At 41.4% G+C, this 20629-nt stretch overlaps 1 protein-coding gene and 1 long non-coding RNA gene across 5 annotated transcripts in view; one reads left to right on the plus strand and one right to left on the minus strand.

Annotated features, from left to right (window-relative positions):
• The window catches only part of LOC117771686, a 75306-nt gene that overhangs the window by 45837 nt on the left and 8840 nt on the right, over nucleotides 1–20629 (plus strand). The window lies entirely within an intron of this gene.
• Nucleotides 1–20629, minus strand: part of ctif (CBP80/20-dependent translation initiation factor) — a 49072-nt gene that overhangs the window by 5122 nt on the left and 23321 nt on the right. Inside the window, exons 8-14 of one of the 4 annotated variants that reach the window (XM_034602346.1) lie at nucleotides 19147–19223; nucleotides 13877–13957; nucleotides 9582–9982; nucleotides 9391–9485; nucleotides 8087–8386; nucleotides 5355–5510; nucleotides 561–614 (exon numbers count right to left, since the gene is read on the minus strand). In XM_034602346.1, coding sequence (XP_034458237.1) covers nucleotides 561–614; nucleotides 5355–5510; nucleotides 8087–8386; nucleotides 9391–9485; nucleotides 9582–9982; nucleotides 13877–13957; nucleotides 19147–19223 — 1164 coding nt within the window. Of the gene's footprint in view, nucleotides 1–560; nucleotides 615–5354; nucleotides 5511–8086; nucleotides 8387–9390; nucleotides 9983–13876; nucleotides 13958–19146; nucleotides 19224–20629 lie in introns of all 4 variants that reach the window. The other 3 variants (XM_034602345.1, XM_034602342.1, XM_034602344.1) reach the window with 3 other exon arrangements.

The raw sequence follows: 20629 nt of genomic DNA on the forward strand, positions 1-20629 counted from the left end.
GACACAAATATTAGCACGATGTAATAAAACTACAAACAAGACTAGGGCTACATGATTTGGTGAAATAGTTATATTGTAATTATTGTGGACAATATTGCGGATAAGTTTGATTGGTTGGTTATCAAAGAAAATGCAACGATTGATGATCATTTTTAAAGTATATTTCTTGAATTTAAAAAACTAAGCGTAATCGCTATGATGGAAATCTACCTCCCTTATTTTTTATTTAATTAAATCACAGCTTTTTGCAGTTATATAATTGCACAGGCTAACATCACAATTAGATCAACAGTGCAGCATTAAACAAGACCAACGCTACAAAACATTTCCTGTCAATTTATCTCAGTGCACTCGACTTGGCTGTGGGAAAGATTATGGACCTACTCTCTCTCTGCCTGTAGCTTGCGAGATCACTTTGCATTTTAAGGGTAATTCTCTACTATAACTATGGGGAAGTGTGATAAATTCTGGGGCGTCGATATTCCTTCATATCCGTCGGTCTGGAATATTTGACATTATGGTCTTAAAAAGTCTTAAATTTAACTTTGTGTGTGACATACCTCCATGGAGCAGCAGAGAACTGCATCTTCCTTAATGTCTGTGGACTCCAAGAGCTAAAAGAGAAAAGAACAGATAATTTGTACATGTACTGCAAAGCAAAGAGCTACAAAGATAATGAGAAATCCAAATGTTGCAACAAGAAGGTTTCCCACATAGTGAGTAAAATCTAACCAGGCTAACAGATGTATAAATGTGTGTACATTTGGATACAAGCCAAATGGGGAGATTTAGTGAGCACAAATGTTTGTGTGTGTTAAACAGTTCACAAGAAAAAGACCTAATCCCGACTGTAAACATTTTCAACACGGACATTTTAACTATTAGAAGACAACATACCCCGCTCTCATCCTGCTAATCCATCTGAGATTAGACCAAGATGTACAATATATTCACACAACCACGACTGCACGCACACAAGTAGACACACACAGTGTAAACAAAAAACAAACAGTGGAGCTGGTAAACACGTTAGCTGGCTTTCCCCCTATTGCACAGATGGACACACAACTGCCACTTTCAAACAATGAGACAGAGGCTGCCATGTTAAACTATAGACATTTACTGTCAGATTAGAGATTAAACACTCCTTTTACAGTTCTGAGGCTGGTTTACTTCTCACAAGTCTGTCTCCAAAGTGCTACTTTGATTAACCTGAAGGAGGAGAGGAAGTAGGAGTGGAGGAAGGGGGAGGTTGTTTTGCAGGGGTAATGTCTAATTAAGCATCGGAAGTGTAGCCCTGCTGCACAATGAGCAAAATAAGTTAGAAATGCAGGGTGCAGACATGTAGTTATGAAACTAGAGAGTGAGATCATGCAGCGAATAGACGGGAAAACAGTTAAGGAGCAGGAGCTGAGATTGTAGAATGACTTGAATCATCTATAGTTTCTGTTTTCATATTTATTTACTCATAGTGATGATAAACATAAGCTGCTTCAGTCATGAACTGAACTGCACGTTTTCCTAAGATTTTCTGTGTGTGAGAACGCAATTGTCCGTCAGTTGCTCCAGACCTTTTCTGGAACTTTTCCTGCCAGCTTCCTAGTAAAATGTCTGGAATAATCACAGCGAGAGAAGACATAGGTGGAGATGTCAACTTGGAAAGACGAGATTACAGAGCTTTTAATGATAATGGAGATCCCATTGTACAATTTACAAAAACATGTGATTTCCACAGTGCTTCCTGCATGCTTTACCCAGAAGCTTCCCCTTGCCTGAATGTTTCATGTCTGAAATTGAGGGAAGCTCGGGCTGCAGTTTTCTGTCCAAACCTGACCTAGTCGCATCAGAAAGGCTTTTTTTGGGGGGGCCAAACCCAACCCCAAGGTTTTCGCTGATTACAGGCACATGCGGTGTGGGTAGTCCAGCCAATGTGACCAAACCCGACTCAAGGACGAATATCAGTTCAAATTGCCCAATTCCGGCTTGTGTTGGGTATTCACACACAAGTTTGGAAACGGTTGTACGGTTGACAGAGAGTAGGGCTGGGTGACATGACATAAAATGAATATCCCAATTATTTCAAACTTTTACCTTATTAATTAATGAACCAATTAATGAACGATTATTTCATGCCCCCAACATGAGCAGGATTAAGTCTGTTAGAACTTATAAATGTCGGTTCGATTACAGCCCTAACGGAGAGTGATCAGACCAAAGTGACCACAAATATCTGGAACCTGCAGCTCCTCTTAGCAAGTGCGTACAACCAGTGGTGGAAACCACCACCACCATCTGACACTAGGATCCCCACTCGGCACAAGCTGGCCTCTTCATTTCCACAATGTAAGCGTAATGGTATTCCACCCATCATTCAGGTCCAGCAGTTGCGCAGACGTCAGCTCCTCAGTATGCTTAGATGGGTGTGGTGACAGCATGGCTGTTTGATGTGGGAACAAAAGTCTTGTCGTTCCCAGAGAAGGAGAGCTGTGTGACAAGCAGCATTAGCTCATAATGAGTTCTCTGGGGAGCCGAGGGTGAAGTTTTGCTCGATGCATTAAAAATGGTCTAATCTATACTTATCATCATCAGTTCTCCATCTCTTGCAACATCAGATTTTTTTTTCTTTCGCTCTGACTGTTCTCAATACGATAGCGTGCCTCCACCATCACTACATACACCCCATCACTCCGTGTAACTTTCATTTTGTGAGAGTGCTTATCACACATTCTCTCAGCTGAAGCTTAAAAACAGTAACAGCCACATCACTGGTTAGTTACATCATCGAGAAACAAAGCTCGCTGCGCTGGGAAACCTTGGGATTCTGTGTCATTTGCATTTCCAGTGTTTTTCATTCAAACAGACATTTGATCAGGAACATAAAAAGCAGCAGAAACTAGGGCAGCTGTGATCCTGTGGTAGCACCGATTGGAAGAAACGCAGCCGGCGTGACAACAACAGCTCGAGTGACTATGGAAAAAGTCAATTAGGAAAACATCCTCATTCATGTACATTTTCTGCTGAGGCTCTGTCTGTCTTTCAGCTCCACTTCATTACTCAAACACATCCATGTTTGTATATGTTGAAACCTGTCATCACACTTAAAAAGAAAGGATGTTCGAGCGCTGAGGGGAAAAACATTTTTCATCAAGATTATGACTACTTCAACTTTAACCAGGTTTCATATTGTTGCATAGCAACAGCAGGTCTAGCATCAGGACCAGTGCTTCCTTTAGTTACATTACATAAGATTACTCTGTCTGTTGCATCAGTGCTGCACGTAAATAACTGCTCCACAAACAGAAAGTAGAATATAACACACTTGCAGCTGCCCGATGCTCAGAAAATCAAGGTGCTGACATACATGTGATGTACAGTAAATACTCAGAATAATAAATATTCTGTGTTGAGGGTCTTGAACTGTGAGGACCCTTTCTGCAGAGAGGCAAGTCCTCCGTTGCAGGTCATTTGCTTCAATAAAACAAAACAAGTTCATGTTATAGAAGGTTAAATGTGCTCTGGAACCAGCCCCTGATTTTCCAGCTCGGTTTGTCCTTAAGAAAGACACATTTGTTAGTTCTTTTTGTCTCTTTCAAGGTAAGATAATATCTAGATTTAAGGTATATTATCTAGTTCAGCACGGGTTGTTTTGTACCACGATCTGGGTTGAAGATTTACTTGTTATTGGCCAGAATAGTTTCATTTCACTTATTAAATGCACATGTTGTTTCACTGTCATCACTGTTCTAAATTTATGCACTCACCACAAAGTTTCTTAACCTGCGTAACCACGGCAACACAGTAACAGCAAGTTCAATAAACATGCAGAAGAAAGGAACGCTTTCGATTCAAACTTTTCATACTGAAAAATCTTTTGTAACATTCTCTAATCAAACAGTTTGATAACAGATCAAATGACTGTTGAATTTAGATTTCAGATTTATATTACAGTACATTCAAATGACAATATTCATGTTCCATCCTTAGGGACCACAATCTCTTCAAGGATTTGTTTTGACAGGTTATTTATGTGACAAATTACATTGTTAACAAAAAGTCACTTATTTAACCACACAGACAGTGATGCTGGACAAACACCCCAGGATACTGTAATATCTTATTGCCGCTCAATGCAGACTTAATCAAGGATTATCTAATTTACAGCATTCCCATGTGAATTGTGGTTTTAACGCTGAATATGACAGCCTGTCTGTCATGAATGGCTGAGCTCACTATCAATACATTTACACGCAAACATGTTTCCTAACACACTTCAGTTACATACTTACACTGCCATAGCCACACATGCAGGCACATATGCACAAACACACACACTTGCATCATGGCACATAGCTTGTAGCAGAATAGCCAAAACAGCAGATGGATAAAAATCAGGAACTATAGCTCTAGGAAATGGAGATTGCCAAACAAGCATATGGGCCCACACACACATTCACAATCCCTCCCTCACATATTTTGAAATTGTTGACAGGTGTGTTCTTATCTCTACCATCATCAGGCCGTACATGACACCGGCACTGATGCTGGAATATGGAGGTGTGTTTGTGTGTATTTGTGACTGGTTACTCCACACTGTCGCCGAGTCTTCTAACAAGCTGAGATAGTGCCCTGGGCATACACTCAGACGGGGTGTGGATGGAATTAGTTGTGTGTGTGACTGTGTTTGTTAGCGAGACGCAGGGTGTGTGCTAAGTGCCAGACTGGCGAAGGTGCGGACGTGGGCGGTAAAACTGCCTTGGCACGTGCCTCAACCCTGCCATTATTTCTTTTCAAACCTGCATATTAAAAATGATTTTCACTCCCAGACTCTGCCACCTGCCTATCTCTTTTTCTTCTTCTCTTCTACCTGTCAAGCTATGAGTAAACTTCCTGTGCACCAACTGTCAACCTGACCACAGTCTCCTCCACTTCCTCTCACCCCCCTCCCCCACTCCACTGAAACCCCCGTTCGCTTCCCCTTTCAATAATCCATCTGTTGTAAACCACTTCTGTATCACTGCGCGTCTGCAGAGGCTGCCCCGTGTGGTTTCCAATGGCGCATGTGAGAGCATGACCAGCTGATGGGAACTGAACCTTGGGGTCATGTTCTTTCCTGGAAATAATAGCGTCCTGACTGCTAGAACCACTAACCAAACCCCACTGTGTTGTCTAGACTCTAGACTAGGTCTGGCCAAAAAAAACAGGAAACTGGCCCACAGCAGGCATCGATCGGAGCGGACAAGATACACAGACACAGCTGGACGCTTTCCTCTTACTAGTGGACACTCGGGGTAGGGTTGATCGACTGGTTATCGACTATGCTTATTGATTTAAAAAAAAAAAAAAAAGGTACAAACCTCTCGTAGGCAGGTGAAGATGGGACACACCAGCACCCTGAATGGCTCCCCGGAGCTGCTCCTCATGGTGCCAAACACCTCGCACAAGAAGGTGATGAAACCCAACCACCTTTCGACATCCAACTGCTGGAGCTCCTCACGACGGGAGAAATCCGTCTGTAGGGAGATGGAGAAAGAAAATAAATGATTTATTTTGGAGGATGCACTGAAACTTCAGTCATCCATTATCTATACCCCTATACTACTGAGAGCTAGGGACAATCATCAGCTAACATTAAGCGAGAAGTCAGGTCGCCAGCGTGTAACAGGGCCAACATACAGAGACAAACAAACCAAAAACCCACGCAGACAGTGAGAACATGAAACTCCACACAGAAAGACCAAACCTGGGAACCTTCTTGCTGTGGCAACGGCGCACCACCATGCTGCGCTACACTGAATCCGTCCCTTTTTAAACATCTAATTCAAGTTTTAAGTAGGTGGGAGGTAGGTGGATATTTAAGTGTTTCATAAACTCATCAGTAGTGGAGGTAATCACCATTAACATCTTTACTGTCCCTCTGATGGGGGAGATTTTGTAGGTGGCACATGTATTAACCTTGCAGCTTAACGTACTTGAAGCCGAAAAGCAGTTGGAAAAACACATTTAACAAATTCATGAATTTCTTTTATTTGCCAGAAGTACAGGAGAATATGGTAATGCGGTTTGAAAGTGAAGGGTAGTGAACAGTTCCAGAGCTGCAGAAGTGCCGGGGTTAATATGGGTTAATGCGTAATGTGCACTTGTAAAGATGTTACACAGCAGGTTAAACTGAAGCTTTATTAACAGCAACTCACTGGGCTGTGCAGATTTTCTTTCCCAGCGTGCACTGGCCATTGTTGTGGACTGAAGCGAACAGGAGGCATGAGCGGTCTAATGCTGTAGGCCAGCATGTATGCAGACATAACACAGAATATGCAGCCTTGATCCAACAGAAAATTCACTCACACGGTCAAAAACAAACATACCACACACACTCAAAAACAATGACACACGCCTCTCATACACCTCCAAGGACATCACCATGGTATTTGACACTTAAACGACAAGCCGACAAAAGGGGGAGGATATACATGCAGCAAAGAAACAAAAAGACGACTGAAGTAATAGTAAAAGTTAGGTAAGAGACAATGATGATGGAGCAGGAGGGCAACAGCATTAGTGGGAAAAAGAAGGCCACTAATCTCAGCTGTGCTACATAAAGAGTATCTCTCATAGGTAACAGTCTGGCTATGTTTAATCAAAGCGTCAACAAACCCTGATGCCTGTCTTTTAATAAGCAAAGTGGCCACACAGTAATTACCCCCATATTGAGATCCAGGGGTCTGGAGGCAACATCATTAAGGATGCCCTTCATGAGCCCACTTATGACATTTAAGATGTTTTTAAAGCAAAAAAAAGGCGAAATGTCAAAGACGAGGAGGGGGCCACGCTGGCTGGGAAGTGGGAATTAAAAAGGGACCATGCAGCTGTGATAAAGGGGGAATAAATACAAAGTGGAAAGAGGGGTGAAAAAGGATTAAGGCAGGGTTCACTACTGCTGAGTCTGATAAAAAATGTGTTTAAATGGAAAAAAAGAAAGAAAAAGTGTAGCTGGGAAGAGCATCTACAGGAGAAAGAAAGGAGTAGGAGTTAAAGAGTGGGAAAGGAGAAAAGGAGGAGACATGGCGAGGCAGCAGGTGGGTTAACATTTAGACTGTGAATGTCATCTGAAGACAGCACGTATGTCTTATTTGCTTACTTCTAGACTGTCTGCCGCTCTGGCGACGTTGTTTGTCTCTCAGGTTGGAGCGAGGGGCGAAAGGGAGGAGCGTGGTTAAGAGAGAGAGGGGAAGCGTACAGGGAGAGGTAGCGAGGCACTGGTCCGTGTCGTTGCAGGGGGACGACACTGGGGAATAGCGAGCTCATGAGGGACGCAGAGGGGGAGAGCAGCAGGGAAATATCTAACAGCTGAGAGGATGTTTTCATCATGGGTGCGAGACTGGAACGGTGAGGTCTCGGTCTCTCTCTCTCTCGGCCGGTCTCTCTCCCTCCCTTGGGGAGCTACTTTGCCCACTGACATTTACAACATCACATACACAGTTGGCTTCCACCTGGAAGTGCTGCTCATAAAACTGAAGTGGATTGAAACTTAGTGTGTAGCATAAACAATTAAAGGTTTACCAAAAACTTCTACTGTGTTATTAAGTGCTATTATCTTATTATGAGCTTTTAAAAAGGTATTTTAAGAGAAGCCTGTTTCAAGACATTTGCAGGTTTAGAATTGAGTTTAAAATGGCCTTACAGTATCAAACAATCTTAAGATTAATTTAGTCTTCACTGCCGCAGACAATCCTCTTATTTGGAGATTCGATCGGCGGCATTACAAACACCGTCGGTACAGGTAACTACAGTAGCTACATTACATTTCATTTAGCTGACACTTTTATCCGAAGCGACTTACAATAAGTGCATTCAACCATGAGGGTACAAACCCAGAAGGTAAAAACTAAAATTAACTTAAATTAATTAATAAGGATGCAGTTATTTATATCAGTAGGAATTAATAAAAGCTGCTTGAAAATAATTTGGCTAGGCGACACTTTTTTTTTTTTTAAACCTGCATGCAATCTATCTTTAAAAACGATAACTACAGTAGCTCTCGTCAGCGCTGCATCTACAACCAACAGGTTTCCTCCCCCAGCGCTCTCACCTGCAGCATGTTGAGCAGCAGTGATCGGAACTTGGTCCCCTCCACCATAAACAGTGCCATCTTGTCGCAGAGCTTGGCGGCAGTGGCGGCGAAGCTCCTGTCCGACACAGCCTTGCAGTAGATTGTGCGGACCACCTGCGTCAGGGATTCCTCGGACCGGGCCGAGCACTGCGCCTCCTCCATGAAGGAGGCCAGCTGCTGCTCCACGCCGCTGCTGTTGCTCCTCATGCTGTTGAGCAGGTCCACCAGCCGGTCCATGTTCTGGGACCCAGAGCCCGACGCCTCCACACGAGCCTCTTCCTGAGATGGGAAGGTAGATTTGTGACTGGTGAGTGTTGGTGATATAATATTCACTTTCAACAGTCTGGAAGTTTCCCATGTGTTATGGTAGCTGATGAAACAATTGAATTAAACCTAATAAAAAACATTTCAAGTTCATAACTATGTTTCATGGTTTGTGAGGCAAGTTTGTATTTTTTTAAGGAGGAGAGAAAGATTTAGGCCATTAGTCTATTGTCTTTATGAAACTATTTTGAATTATATATATTTACAGTTTATATTATGCTGATGCAGTGGTTTATTTTTGTCAACCAGACAATCCCAACTGGACAAACTAAACACCTCTTGAGTTTTTATGACAACTGAAGGCTACCACAGGTTCTCTTGTTTGGAAGGGGAGGGTGAGGTGAGTGGGATTCAGCTGCAACATCCCACTTCACCACTAGATTCTACACACTGAACCTTTAAGCTACTCTACAATCTGAGTTCTGGTTGGAAATCACCGTGCGCACCAGTATGACAAATGAAACTCACCGTCTGTATGCACATGATGTAAAATTACAAGAATCCCAATCAGTTGCTTGTGACATGCAACTGATTTACCCTATTGTATTTGGTTTTAGTGATCTCCTTACCATTTTATAAGGAAATACATAATGGAAAATTTGGCCAAATGAAAATTAATTCAAGTGGTAATGAGTTAACTAAAGAGTTAAGTGCTGTACAGTTGAAATCTTAAAAAACTTTTAATGCTGCTTTAGTTGTTTCACCTCCTCAGTGAAAACATGTCCTCCCCTCCTCGTCTGAGTGTGTCATTCTGAAAACTAAATCACTAAGAAGATAAAGGACTCGAGCAACAGTGTGAGAAAGGTCCAGCATACACATTCGTATATTAACGACAGGACATGTGTGTGCATGATCATAATGAAAGTAATTATAACACCAAATGGCAGCTCTTGTGTACACACACATTAGCCCTGATTGCCTTAATACTGACTGACAGGCGCTAAGCAGCTTTCCGGTACCTTGTCCTTTAGTCTCCTCCGCAGCCTCTCCTTTGACGACTGCAGCAAGCTGACTTTGGGCTGCTCCGACTGGCCCTCGCTCGCCTTCCAACTTCCTGCTGTGTTGGGAAATTCCTTAATAACTGGCCGATCTGGGAAAGTATTTGTAAAGGGTGTTGACTCGGATTTGGGTGATTCATTGGGACTCTTACGGCTGCAGTCTTGAGGCGGTCTGATCTGCTCGTCACCCGCTTTTACATTCTCAGTCTCTTTGTCTTTGGTTGTTCTCGGGGTTATGACTCTGTCGCCCGTGGTGTTTGTCTGTCCATGCCCCTGACCTTTCTGATTGTGGTGCCAACGCCGGTTCTGGCTGTAGCCATAGTGCGAGGGTCCTCCTTGGCGCTGCCCATGTCCTCCCTGGTACTGGCGGGGCGGCCAGTCGGCACTATTGTTTCTGTTATCTCCCAGTTCTGTTATATTCTGCTGCTGTTGGTGTGGAGCCTGTTGTTGGGTGTGATCCCTCTGGTGCTGCGGTGACTGTTGCTGTATCTGCTGAGGCTGGCTCTTCCCTCCTCCTCCACCGCCACCTCCTCCCTGAGGCCGCTGCTGCCTCCTGGAATGAGAGCAGGTTTCAGTTAGCTTCAGTGTGGTGTAGCATCAGCTGGCTTGTGCCTTAACCTTTTCTGCTTCACTCTGAAAAACACTCTGTGTCACACTTGCACCATTATGGCCTAAAACATCTCCCCATCCCCATGAACCTCCTAAAACTTAAACAAAAAAGCTCAATGTTCTGTTTCTTATCTAGTCACAGTGACTAATGCTCCTTAGTTACTATAACGGTCACAACTCACAACTAGATACAAACAGTACAAAAAGTAGCAACATTTTCAAAATCCAAGTGCCTGCTTACATGTGGCTGCCCATTGGGTCTGTGTTTTCCTGTCCTGCATAGCTCTGTCCTTTTTGCTGCACTGGCTTTGGGCTTGACGAGCCGCTGACATATGGTCTAGAAGATTAGTCACCTTGGCACCGAGAAGGCAACCTATTATCTCCCTCAGCCTGTGAACTAGCACAGAACTCAATAAGCAACCACCACGCTCACCTTTGTTAAGATGAAGTCAACTCAAAAGCTACTTTTTACATTGTGAAATTTTGCAGGAGGCGAATAAATGTCTAATATTGGCCTTTTTCAGCAACAGTTAGGTAAATGAAGGGGATTTGCATCTTTTGAGGTTGTTCACAATAATGAGCTAAGAGATTAGGACCAGCATGGGCGGTGGTCTGTGGCTGCACAGCCTCAGCAGGGTCTGGTGCTCTGTTTAATGTGGCACATTTCTCCGAAACAATTTTGTGCCACAGGATCCCTTTCGTTGCTCTTGCATATCAAGGATTCTTCAGTTCTTGGTTTGTGTCTTCTCGGACCACTGTCACCACTGCATCCCACAATCCTTGCCAATCTGACCCGATCAACTGGCCATAACTACTTCGCCGCTGTCAGGTCTTTAGACCAGCACATTTCTTTCTTGATCCAACATTTTGACTACAAGAACAGACTGCTGTTGTTAAGAGGTAACTTTGAGTGGCTATATTATTTTGGCAAATTGAGGTATAATTATTCAGTGATAGATTTTGTGTCATCAAGCTTCAGCAGCCTCACCACAGACTTCATTTTACCTCGTCAACAAGGGTAGGGCGCAAAGTACACTGAGCCTTAATCCAAGTAATTCATATGTTTGCAGTACTTCAAGACACATGACATGAATGCATGTAGACACCAAATTGTGAATACGCAGACAAAGATTTTTGATGTGATTGACAGGTTCGAGTCAGATTTGGTCACATTGGTTGGGCTATGTACTTATTTTTCATTACCTGTGCATGTAACGAGGGAAAATATCAGGCTCGGGTCGAACACAAAAATCTGAATGTCTGTCAGGTTCGGTTCGGAATCGGTAGGTTTTCTCTCAGGCTCTAACAGAAAATTGCAGCGCTCTTTAATAAACACATGCAGTATGAAAGGACTTAGACTTATTTTACATCACTAATATGTCCACAGAAGATGGGGTTAATTTAAAAGAGATGATCCAGAGAAAGAAATATTTAATGAAAACACAAAACAAAAATAAAGTTAAGTATGTGACGTTCATCAGACTGTCAGCCTTGTGGGAGGCTGGACTGACAAGCTGTGAAAGTCTTTCAATAACTGCAACGTGGGTTCTATCACTCCTCACAAAAGACTTTCCTTGCACTTTTAAGTTAGCAAACCTTCAATAGCTCAATTTCTTTAAACCAAGAAACTGAAGAAAAAAAACAAATTGCCAGCCAGACAGTTTTGAGGCCGGGAAACAATAAAGCACATAAACAGTTTGATCTTGTGATGGAGAAGTTTCCCCAAAGTGAAAAGAGAAGTTTAACCTCAGAAGTAAAGTTCGCAAACTCTTTAATTTATAACCCAAATAGTTCATTATCAGTAAAACTTTGCATACTTTCTTTCAGCTTAAAAGGGAATCAAATATATTCATATGCACAGATAAAAAATATTAACAAATTCAGCAGAAATTGAGAGTGCTGCACGAACACATGGCAGAGAACCCTTTAAGTGCCCGAATACTCTGTTGTACAAAGAAATAATCAATTACCACAGAAATTAAACCACAGATTAAGTAGTAAGGTCAGTGATCATGTACTAAAGCCTTAGTTTTTTTTTTTTTAAGTGTCACCCAGCTGTACTGTTTGTGTGTGTGTCGGCAGAAGCAGGAGCATATTATATTTTTAGACGTGTTATTTTGCGGGTATTCGTTTGGTTTATTTCTTGCTCGGCCTCTCGGCTCCACTCTCTTGGGGAGGTTGGGAGACAGTTCATCTTCGGACTCTCATGTGCTCAGCAGTCTGCCTCCAGCACTTTGCACATATTCTCAGCATCTCTCAAAGTCAGCTCTGCGGCAGGCTGACAGAACTTTTTAATCACACAGCTTAACTAACTTTCAAACTACCTCTGCAGTTAGACACCACTGCAGATGGAGAGGGCGCAAGAAGATGACGGATTTAAAAGAGTGACAGTCAAAAAACTTGCACTTCACAGATTTGTTTTCATTTGCCTCCGTTGCCTCGTTTGAATCAGTTATGATTGAGACCGTTTCCATTGTCACATTTTGCTTTAATCAATATAGCTCACTAGTTTTTTTGTAGATATTTTCACGTTGTCTTTCTGATATGTAGCAGTCCCCCCAGTGCTCATCAAGTTTGGATGTGCGTGTTCTCATGTATTTTCTTTCTAAAATTTGACAATTCTGACATTTTCTAAATGAAAAAGTTCATTAAAGCTGATGGATGGAAACATCTAATGATTAAACTACACCCTCTTGTCAGTTACTACCATCAGCATCCTCCAGTGCCTCTTTATTTGTTTTCAATTACAAACATCTCATTATTACATGGCTGCTTATCAAGGTTTTATATAATCATTAAATTCAGTGTAATAGCTTAACACTGACTGACAGAAATAGTTTCAGAGAGATTTCATTTAATATGACTGCAGAGAATGAGATTTCATAATTTTTAGCAAAGCTGCAGACTGATCAGAGACACTTTCAGAGTTGAGGAATACTATCTCCCTTCTCTCTCCTCTCTCCATCTCTCTGAAACAGACGCATTCACTCATCTGATGATTAATTTGCTCTCTACAGTCGCTGTTGGTTTAGGATCAGCTCTAATAAGACCTCCTCTACTGGTGATGCAGAGAGGTGAAAGTGAGACAGTAATAAAATGTTAATCATGTTTAATGACTGCTCTGCAGTAGCTGGAGTGTTGCTCAGATTGACCATATATCAGTCACATTAGTGCCAGGGAGATGTTTGCATTAAAGATAAATGATGGGGCCACTAATGAAATTTCATCTCACAATATCTTGTGACTTAAACAGATCATGTCTGGTGTGATCGACTGTCTAATCAAATGAGAAGATACTTTTTTTTTGTGGTTGAGATGAAAATGTGGCCTTGTCTACACTGCTGCAAATATTTTTTAAGGGCTATTTTCCTCTCCATTTAAAAGAAAATCTCCATCCACACGACCTTCTTTTTACAAAATATCTCCTTCCAGACGATAGCACATGAAAACGACCATGCACTACATGCATGCCAGGCTAGTAGGTAGCGATAAAGTCCACATCAGCATATTAACGAAATACCAGAGAAAAACGCTGCGATCTAAGTATTACTGGGTGAGGTAGCCTGTGAACACTAGTAATGTGGTGAAGTGATTCCAAATTTAGATGTAATTAAATGTAAATACGAAACAAACAAGTGTACAATAAAAATGACGATGACTTAAAATGATGTTTGCATGTGGACGAGAGGCCCCAAACACAGGGGAAAACTTTATCTTTTGCAAAATATCTGTATTAGTGTTGACAGGGTATAAATCAAATATAATTTAAATTGTGTCAAATGACAATGTTTTCAGTTCCCATTTTGTGCTCTGGGTCAGGGCTCATTTTGTCACTAACCTGGCTGAGACTCGCCGCTCCCCCCCGGGGCCAGTGGGCAGAAGTATGGTTAACTGGTCTCGGGTGAACTGATCAACCGCTCTACAAGCAGGAGAAGAGGGTATGCAACAATGCAGATGATTGGAAGGATGAAGGCATGAAAGGATGGAAGACAGATGAGTGGAGGAATGTGGCAGAACAATTTGTAGGAAATGGCAGGAGGATTTTTTTTTTGAGATTGCAAGAAAGAAAGGAGATTATAGAGGATATAAGGTGGAGGGTAGTTAGAGAAGCGAAGGGGAAAACAAACAAAAACTACAGGTTTATAACTATGTCATCCAAACAACATGCACAGAACTACAGAAACTGAGGAATGATGTGGGCACTAAAAAGGTGGAATGAATTTAGCAGATATGATCATGGGAGGAGAGAGGATACTGATGATCAATCATGGCTGCTGCTGTGTGGATGGAGGATTCGTGAACCTGTTGGACCATTGGCTGACCCAGACTGGAGAATCGATTTGCCCGGGGGGAGAAGAGAAGCCTGCAGGCTGGACAGTCAATAAGAGCCCGAGCTTCATACAAGCCGCAACACACTGGTTAATGGAGTGTGGGGAGACAGGTCGTGACTGTCTGACTGAGCATTTGCATCACACTTTTTTTACACAGATTCAAAACCCAGTGCTCCTGAAAGAAATGGTGAATGTTTATGCATGCATACTGTACATGCATGCATAAACAAATTGGAGGGTACAGTCAATAACGTTGAGTCATCATGCCCAGAAGGTTCAGGCAGAAAAGAACCTGTTCATCGCAGGTGCAGAAAAACATGCAGACCTCGGGCCTGATGTATAAACAATGTGAATACACACAAAATCTCCTGCACACACAATTTTTCACACATGGACTGATATGTCTAATGTTAAAAAAATTTGCAATGACAATGCAGGCACCGCATTCATACTTTGTAGGAGATATAGCAAAAAGCCAAATGCCACTTTCGCTCATCGTGTTGTTGGTTTTGCAGCCTCCATTTTAATCAAAGTGTGCATTTATAAAATGTATTTTGAATAATTATTTATGAGTAGGAATGACGTTGAGAAAATACAGTAAATCAAAAGCCAATTTGCAAAAAATTTGAATTTCCAATGAAAGGTGGTATCTGACCAAATTATTGACAGTGTTTCTCACATTCATTCATTGATTCATTCTTGATGGTAGCATGGCTGCATCTGCACTTACACACAGTCAAGAGTGACAGGCACAGTTCTCGCGTGTGGCATTGAAAGCAACTTGCAGGGTCGTACATAAATGCGGCTGAAACTGAGACCTGGCTGTCTTTGTGCATGGTAACAACTTTATGGACAAAAGTGCAAACGTGCAAGTGGGAGAGACCGAGCAAGAATGAGGCTAATATAACGGTAAACAGCTCTGTAACTCTACTGTTTTAGGTTCATTATGAAACTGAGGTGGGACAAATTAGAATATAGGCCACAGTCGAGATAATTAATGTAAAACACTGACTGATATTGTGACAACCCTATTTCTAAGTTATGAATGAATTTGTTCTTTTTATTCACATTCAAGCCATCATTTCCTCCGGTTAATCTTTTAAGTTCAGCCTCAATTATGCAGGTTTTATATCATTATGATTGCTAAGAATGTTATCATTGATCGCTAAGCTGTATTGTGTATGTTTGTATAAAGTTAATGTGTTAATGGTACAGGTATAGCAGTTGCATAGGTTTGTTCTCGTGTGCTGGAGAATGTCATCGTTATACTGCACTTCTTCACCATTGACGGCTCTAATGGTGGAAAGACAGAAGTTTTCATTTGCAAATAAATGATTGGATGCCTATTTACTTGAGTGCAGATGCGTGTGTGCACACACAGCAGGCATCGTCGCATTCATAGAATAGATGGTGGACTTGATGCTTTGTGTGTTTAAACATTTTAATGTGTGGAAACTGGATGTTCAGTCATGTAAATGTGTTTGTTGTTAAAATATTTCTTCGATTGGAGGCACAAGGAAGTTCTTGTAAAACAGACAAAATAAAGTCTACATGTGTAAACGCTCCTCAAAATAATTACCCCTGTTTTTTTTACGAAAGAGAAAAAAAAGAGACGGATAAAGAGCATATTAGCTCCTTCTTTTTCCCCCCTTTTTTTGTTTTGGAGCAGAAAGCAGTAAGCAGCACATTCCAGTAAATCACAACTAATTTCAGCCCTGCTTGACGTGCCTTCTAAAGTAGAAACACATGCACTACCTCCCCTTTCTTTTCCTTCCTGCCACAGCCAGCCTACACTTTTCCTTTACTCAATCTCACAGTCGCACTCTTTCTCTTTCACGACGACCCTCAACCCTCGTGATTTGCACATTCAGTCAAAGGATCAATATTTATTACCATATTTAATCATGTGCTTCCAACAAGTTTACTTTGAACTTTTCTTTGTTCTTCACCGACACAAAACTAAATAAACACAAATCTAACACCGTCTCTGTTGTTTCACGATGCAGTGAATATTTATTGCCTCAGGCTACTGGTTGTTTTCTGTCAGGGAGTCGAACGTGGGAGAATATCTATAAGAGGATTACCATGTTTTATAGACAAACATATGACGTTAATGGGTTTGATGAACAAACACGCTAAGCTTCATAAAGGACAGTATAGAGTAATTATAGCTGTGGAGGCTGTTTTCTGATACAATAGCCCATTTTCATACGCTCATGCACAATCGATGATTGTCTGCTCCACCTTTGGGATGTGGTAGAAGAGGGGATTGGCATCATGAATGTGCAGCTGACACATCTGCAGAAATTATGGAGCAGAATCTCTGAGTGTTTCCGACATCTTGCGGAATCTATGCCATGAAAAACGGAGGATGTTTTGAGAGCCGAGGGAGGCTCAACCCAGCATTAGTATGGTGTTCCTAATAAACTGCTCACTGAGTGTATGTTTGCTTTACGACCTGCCAGAAGGATACATTTTTTCACTTTTATTAACAATTAAGTTTTATTGTATTTACTCTCCTACTCTGTATTTTCTTAATCAGCAAACGGTATAAAAATACTAAGATACTTGATGAATGACTTACGTTATTATATGATATTTGTGAAAGCAATCTTAGCTTCTCCTTTGATATTTCACATCCTAGATTTCATCCTGCTTTCTCCATCGCTGCAGATACGTTTGTCTGGTCTGTGTGGTGCCTATCTTTAGAGTAAGGAGGCAGGGGGCTGCACGTAGCCCTCAAACATTACCATATGAATGATGAATGCTAATAAAAAGCTAATGTTGCGTTCACATTAAATAGTAATGGAACATTAGCATCAAAATCTTTTAACAGCATTCACTCATGTTTAATGTTTCAAGTAGAGATGTTGTCAGATTTCAGAAACACTTAAAAGGTCACTGAGCAGTCACTAAAATATATTTCAGTCTAATTATATTGAGTCCCTCATTTCTTGTGATTGACAGTTGTGGAATAAATATCTAATTTAAAAGTTTGATTCCGAGTATAAGAATTTTCTAGGCATTTTCTAAAGTGGGCCTTTAAAGCAACAGTATATGGCTCAGCTTCTATGCCACTACATGTGCCTTCTGTAATAAACTTAATATGGATAAGCACTGCATACAACCACACTTCAAATAATGCTAACTATCCCTGTAACCACAGAATGGACAGTATTTAGGAATATATTTCTTATGCTGTAGTATGTTTCACATTTTGTCTTTTCAGTTGTTCCAAAAGATGCAGACAGTGTTGGGCTGGCAAGACGGTGCTTTCTTTTCAAATATCTTTCTGCTAAGACTTCAGATTAGCCTGGTATACTTCAACCAATGAAAACCAGGGCATTTACAGTGTTTTATGGTACACTGACATTAAAGGGAGAATGCTGCCTCAGTCGTCAACACAGTCAGAGCACAGGCCATAACCCAGCAGAGATGCTGTCGAATGACCTCAGAGAACCATTCAAACCAAACAATCCTGAAAATATGGCTGAACTGAAGCTGTTCTACAAGAAGAATGATCCAAAATTCCTCCTGAACATTGTGCAGGTCTGATCTGCAGCTATAGAAATCTCTTGTTTGAGGTTATTGCTCCCAAAAGAGGTTATGACCAAGGGTTTACTTCTTTTTTTCACCAGCAATGTGAATGTTTCAGGGATGTGTTCAGTAAAGACACCAAACACAGTAACTGCATTATTATCTTAATGGTAGGGTTGATAATTTATTTTGGACCCAATTGAAAAACGGAAAAGTTGGCCTCTAGTAGTCAGACAGTGTATGCGTTGTGACGGCGTAGCTTTGACGAGAGGGCCAATGAGAGGGGCTGTGATGTACAGCTGCATTTTTTCAAAGTGTAACCTGCTCTTCCTAGTTATTCTAGGACGACCAATCCTAGCTTTAAGCACATTCTGATGTTGTCTAACTTTGACTTGGATATAGATGACATCACATTTTATGACCAATTAATGCAGAAAAACACAGGGTTCATGTACTTGTTCTTGCCACTGTAATTATCCCATAAAAAAAACAAGCTGTAAAGTCCTGACTTGGAAGCAGAGTGGACGAGAAAACAGGATGGACTCTTGTTAATATTTCCAGCTCACAAAACAAATAGACTTAAAACTAAGAAAACTACTGCTGGTCCAAGTTTATATTTGTGTTCTTTTCTTTTAGCCCGGCCTGCGCTGCACCCATCACACATAAACACAATAGCTCTGGACAGAACCAATTACTCTCTGTACTTAAAAACAAGGATGAAAGTGCTTTTTTTTTTATCCGTTCTTGTATAGCTAAAACTTCCTCTTTTTAAACCACAAATACAACCCAAATATTTTCTCTGGGCCCCGTCTCCTAGCAACTGAAGAACGGTTTTCCAGTGACATCAGGGAACAAGAGAGCAGGACTTTTTTTTCTCTCTTAAGGACCTGGTTTCAATGAAGTCAGGATACAATTTCAAAATTTACTTTCAAATTTTGTACCAGAGTGACAAGACAAGTAAATACATATTCACAAAAGGAAAGAAAGTTTGACCTATTAAATGAAAAAAAGAAAAGAAAAACCTTGAATGTCTCCACAGTGTTTTTCTTTTCTTTTTCCTGTCTGCAGAGAAGTGTGGAGCCTGCATTCCTGTCTTGACATTGCTTTGGCCGGGGAGAGATGTTAAGGCTATTGGACTGGCTGTGCGCCGACGTCTGACATCAAACACAGAACAAACATTCCCTCTCGCTGAGGTGTGTGTCTATGTGTGAGTGTGTGTGTGTGTGTGTGCATGCATTACCGTCGGTCATTCCTCTTGCGTCGGAAGAGCTTTTTGGTTTGTGCGATCTCAGCCTCATTAGGAAGGGGTGGGAAGACCTGTTAGAAACAAATCATGGCGTAAGAGACAGCTGCTGTCAACACCAGTCATTTATACCACTATGGAAAGTATCTATAGACTTCTTCACCACTGCACAAGTGGAAATACACTGAAATGTGCAAACTTTTCTCACAAATAGAACAGAAACATTCAAGCATTTTGGATGTTTAGGATGCCCTGCAGAGCATCACAGCTCACCAGAAATCTTGGAACACCATTAAAAGTGAACTTGTGCATGTGATTAATGAACATTTGTGTAAATCTGTGCACATAAACTAAATCTAATAAGCTATGATCTGCAGTAGAATTACTGTTTTGTTCTGTGTTGATGCATTTTGATGCATGCATCCTCCTCACTACTACCTAATGTTGCTGAACAGGCGGTCTTCAGTGATGGGATCTGATATGTACTGTATCGTGTTTGCATTATAGACAACACTTTACGAGCTGACTGACTTTTAGTAAAGGGAGGGAACAACTGTAATTTCCTTCCTGTGAAAAGGAAATAAGACCATCCAGCGACCATTAAACATCAGCTCTGTCAATCAAACAGCACACTCCCGCTTCACTCGGCATCACTTTGTGTTGTTACCATGGTTACCGGTGGCCTAGGACTATAGTGCTGAAAGTGGCAACCCATCGTGAAACCAACGATTGGTTTGGGATTTTTTATCCAACGCCATCTTGTTTTTTAAACCAGAAATAACCATATTTGAAGGAGCAGGGTTGGAGCCTGACATGCATTTTTATTTGCAGTCTATGGTATACATACAGTCTGCAATGGTACATAATGTTGGGATAGGATGGGTGCATACACATACTGCTGTCCAAGACTTTAAGTTACAAGCAGATACTCCGAGTGTAAATGATGTAGGTACCCCTCCTGTTATGCAAAGTCAGTGTCAGTCATTGATCAGGATGTGTGTGTGTGCAGCAGACAGTTCCAGTCTGATGCAATAAACCCCCAAATGTCTCCAAACTCTCAAACCCATTCATTGTGTAAGAAGGTAACCACAGTCCATAAAGAGGAACCAGAGCCGTTTGCTCCTCATACAATATGATGAACTTGTTGTTCCTTATTTGATTTTTTGAATAACAAAAAAATGGGAACCACAGAGTTTGACTTGTTCATCAGTTCATCTTGTCTCGTTACCAGTTAACAATGTTAATTTAAGACCTAGACTGTACTTCTGTGGCTCCCCCTGTATATTTTTTACATATTTGTTGGGCAAGTGCTAAAAGAGGTTAGTGTTGTTTATTGGAGTCTATCGTTGGGGACCAGTCTGTGGCTAAAATCACAAATTACGGTCTTCTGGTCCTTGTCAGATTCTTGGTAGTCAAACCACATCTATGCGTGAGAAGCAGCCTGTCACTCAGATAAGAGTTCCTCGTTTGGTTGATCGCA

This window comes from Hippoglossus hippoglossus, chromosome 12, assembly GCF_009819705.1.
Source record: "Hippoglossus hippoglossus isolate fHipHip1 chromosome 12, fHipHip1.pri, whole genome shotgun sequence".
In the NCBI taxonomy this organism is placed as follows: Eukaryota; Metazoa; Chordata; class Actinopteri; order Pleuronectiformes; family Pleuronectidae; genus Hippoglossus; species Hippoglossus hippoglossus.